This window comes from Hevea brasiliensis, chromosome 16, assembly GCF_030052815.1.
Source record: "Hevea brasiliensis isolate MT/VB/25A 57/8 chromosome 16, ASM3005281v1, whole genome shotgun sequence".
Lineage (NCBI taxonomy): Eukaryota > Viridiplantae > Streptophyta > Magnoliopsida > Malpighiales > Euphorbiaceae > Hevea > Hevea brasiliensis.
In genome coordinates this window covers 70,555,377-70,557,382 of record NC_079508.1, presented here as the reverse complement: position 1 = coordinate 70,557,382, position 2,006 = coordinate 70,555,377, and the positions used below count along the sequence as shown (strand labels likewise).

The 2,006-nt window shown below is 33.2% G+C and overlaps 1 protein-coding gene across 1 annotated transcript; it reads left to right on the top strand.

The window, feature by feature from the left end:
• The first annotated feature begins 934 nt into the window (after window positions 1-934).
• On the top strand, window positions 935-1,765 carry LOC110656206 (subtilisin-like protease SBT2.5). The gene is made up of 3 exons (XM_021812819.2): window positions 935-1,097; window positions 1,209-1,356; window positions 1,516-1,765. The coding sequence occupies exons 1-3, from the start codon at window positions 1,018-1,020 to the stop codon at window positions 1,576-1,578; spliced, it is 291 nt and encodes a 96-aa protein (XP_021668511.2). The 5' UTR covers window positions 935-1,017; the 3' UTR covers window positions 1,579-1,765.
• Window positions 1,766-2,006: the final 241 nt, after the last annotated feature.

Genomic DNA, 2,006 nt, shown 5'->3' with positions numbered 1-2,006 from the left:
GAATGCATTAAATAATACAAACCATGTTTATTTTAATAATTAGTGTTATATATATCATAATGCTTTGTTTCTTTAAATTGATTGGAGAAACATTGTATGTGAATCAAGGGCTTTAGAAGAAATTGCATTAATTATCTATTTTTTTTGGTAGAAATTATCTATATATTTTGATATAATATATTGGGTAGTGGGCACCCATGTGGTGGAAAAAGGTTTTTTTGACTGGATGATTGGCTCTTTCTAAGCATAAATAATCGATATTTGATTGTTTGATCAATATTTTCTTCCTTTGAAGATTTGATTAATGAAGGATTATAAGTTTGTGATCTAATGATGCTCTTTATTGGTAAGTCAGAGAAAAATATTTTATCCCTTATATGTGCACATCTATGGTATAGTCAACCACGTAATAAAGAGGTTCACACCCATCACACAAATTGCTACATTTGCCATGAAACACCAAATGGCTAATGGTGCACACAATCAAGTCAACACTCTCTGAGTTTGTGTATCCTCCATACATTATCTCTCCCTGTCTCCCATGTATGCGTTGACTTATCCTCACAAACAAGCGTGTGGTTTAACATTTTTTAAGGATTGCCACAATCCCTAGATGGGATACTTCAAATGTGAATCATTATTTAACATTATTTGGAATTAAGATTAAAAAAAAATCGTTGTTAATTAGTGAGGTAGAATCCTAACTGATGACATCCACCTTTCTTCTTCGTCTTCTTATTATTTTTATTATTTAAAAAAAAAATTAAAAAGCGAAAGCCAAAAAATGACAAGGCAGAAAAATATTTTATTTTATTGATCCCTTTTGAAGAAAATATTAATTCACAGGTCACCAATAAGAAAATAGAGACTTTCCTGTAAGTCCAAGTGAGCGTGTTCCTCATTATAAATACTAAATTGGTGGAGCTGAAAGGAACATTTTAAATATATCATTCAATAACAAAACTACAAGTTAAGAAGAAGAAGGAGCAGGAGGAGGAGGAGGAGGAGGCAGTGGGGATGGGAAGTAGTAGAAAAACTGAGTTATACTTTGTTTTCATGAATTACGATCCAGAGTATGAGCGCCTTCGAGCTGATAGGTCAGTTGTCCATATTATCAGTCTGAGTTACAATTAACAAAGATAATGCTAGCTGATGCTCTAGATCTCTAATGTTGTTCTTTTCTTGATGTTGACGATTGTCTATAATAGAACAAAGCGAGGGGTATATGAGCTTGATTCGTACCTAAGTAGAAAGCATGACCAGTTATTGGCAAACACCCTTGAGCATGGCAGCTACAAGAAGACACTATCTTTGGTCATTGTAGATGGGTTCGGAGTAGAGATCACAGAAGACCAGGTGATCCTCATTAAAGCTATTGTTTTTGCAGCCTTTTCTTTTACTGAATTTTTGAGAAGTCTCTATCTTTCTCTCTCTCGATATACATCCCAAAAGAGTAACGGGGTTTTTATATTCCCTTTAAATTTCTGCTTGTCATTTTTTGTTTTTCAAAAACAGGCCAATGTGCTTAGATCTGCCAACGGAGTGAGGCTTGTGGAGAAGAATCAAGAGGTTTCTTAGACTTAAGATACGTAGCCGGAGAAGAGGATGAAGTACTATCGACTGAAAGTGGTGTAATAATAATGAGTTTGTAAAGTCTTTTGTAAATGCCATCAAGTTTGGTGGTATGTAGACTATGAGACTGAGAGTTATCTCAACTCATAATCAGTTTAATTAAAATGATCGACTTCCGGCCGTTTTAATTTTATGTACAGTATTGGTGGATTTTTCTTTATTTCTTCATTTTTTTTTCCTTATTTATTTCTTCTGCTGAGTTTTATAAGGAGACAGTGCTATCCTCGCTTTCACTGGAACAGGTATCCATCAATCAAAAAATTTGTCCAAACTTGATTTATAGGGTTTCATCTATCTTATACAATGATTTCATTATGTATATTGTGTTTTTACTTCTTAATAATTTGAGTTTAAATAAAAAAATTCTATTGATC

What these genes read in the sequence shown, in the direction of transcription:
- LOC110656206 (XM_021812819.2), top strand. Translation starts at nt 1,018, where the DNA reads ATGGGAAGTAGTAGAAAAACTGAGTTATACTTTGTTTTCATGAATTAC. An exon ending in GAGCGCCTTCGAGCTGATAG is followed by an intron (nt 1,098 to 1,208) that starts GTCAGTTGTCCA and finishes TGTCTATAATAG; the next exon opens with AACAAAGCGAGGGGTATATG. An exon ending in TAGAGATCACAGAAGACCAG is followed by an intron (nt 1,357 to 1,515) that starts GTGATCCTCATT and finishes TTTCAAAAACAG; the next exon opens with GCCAATGTGCTTAGATCTGC.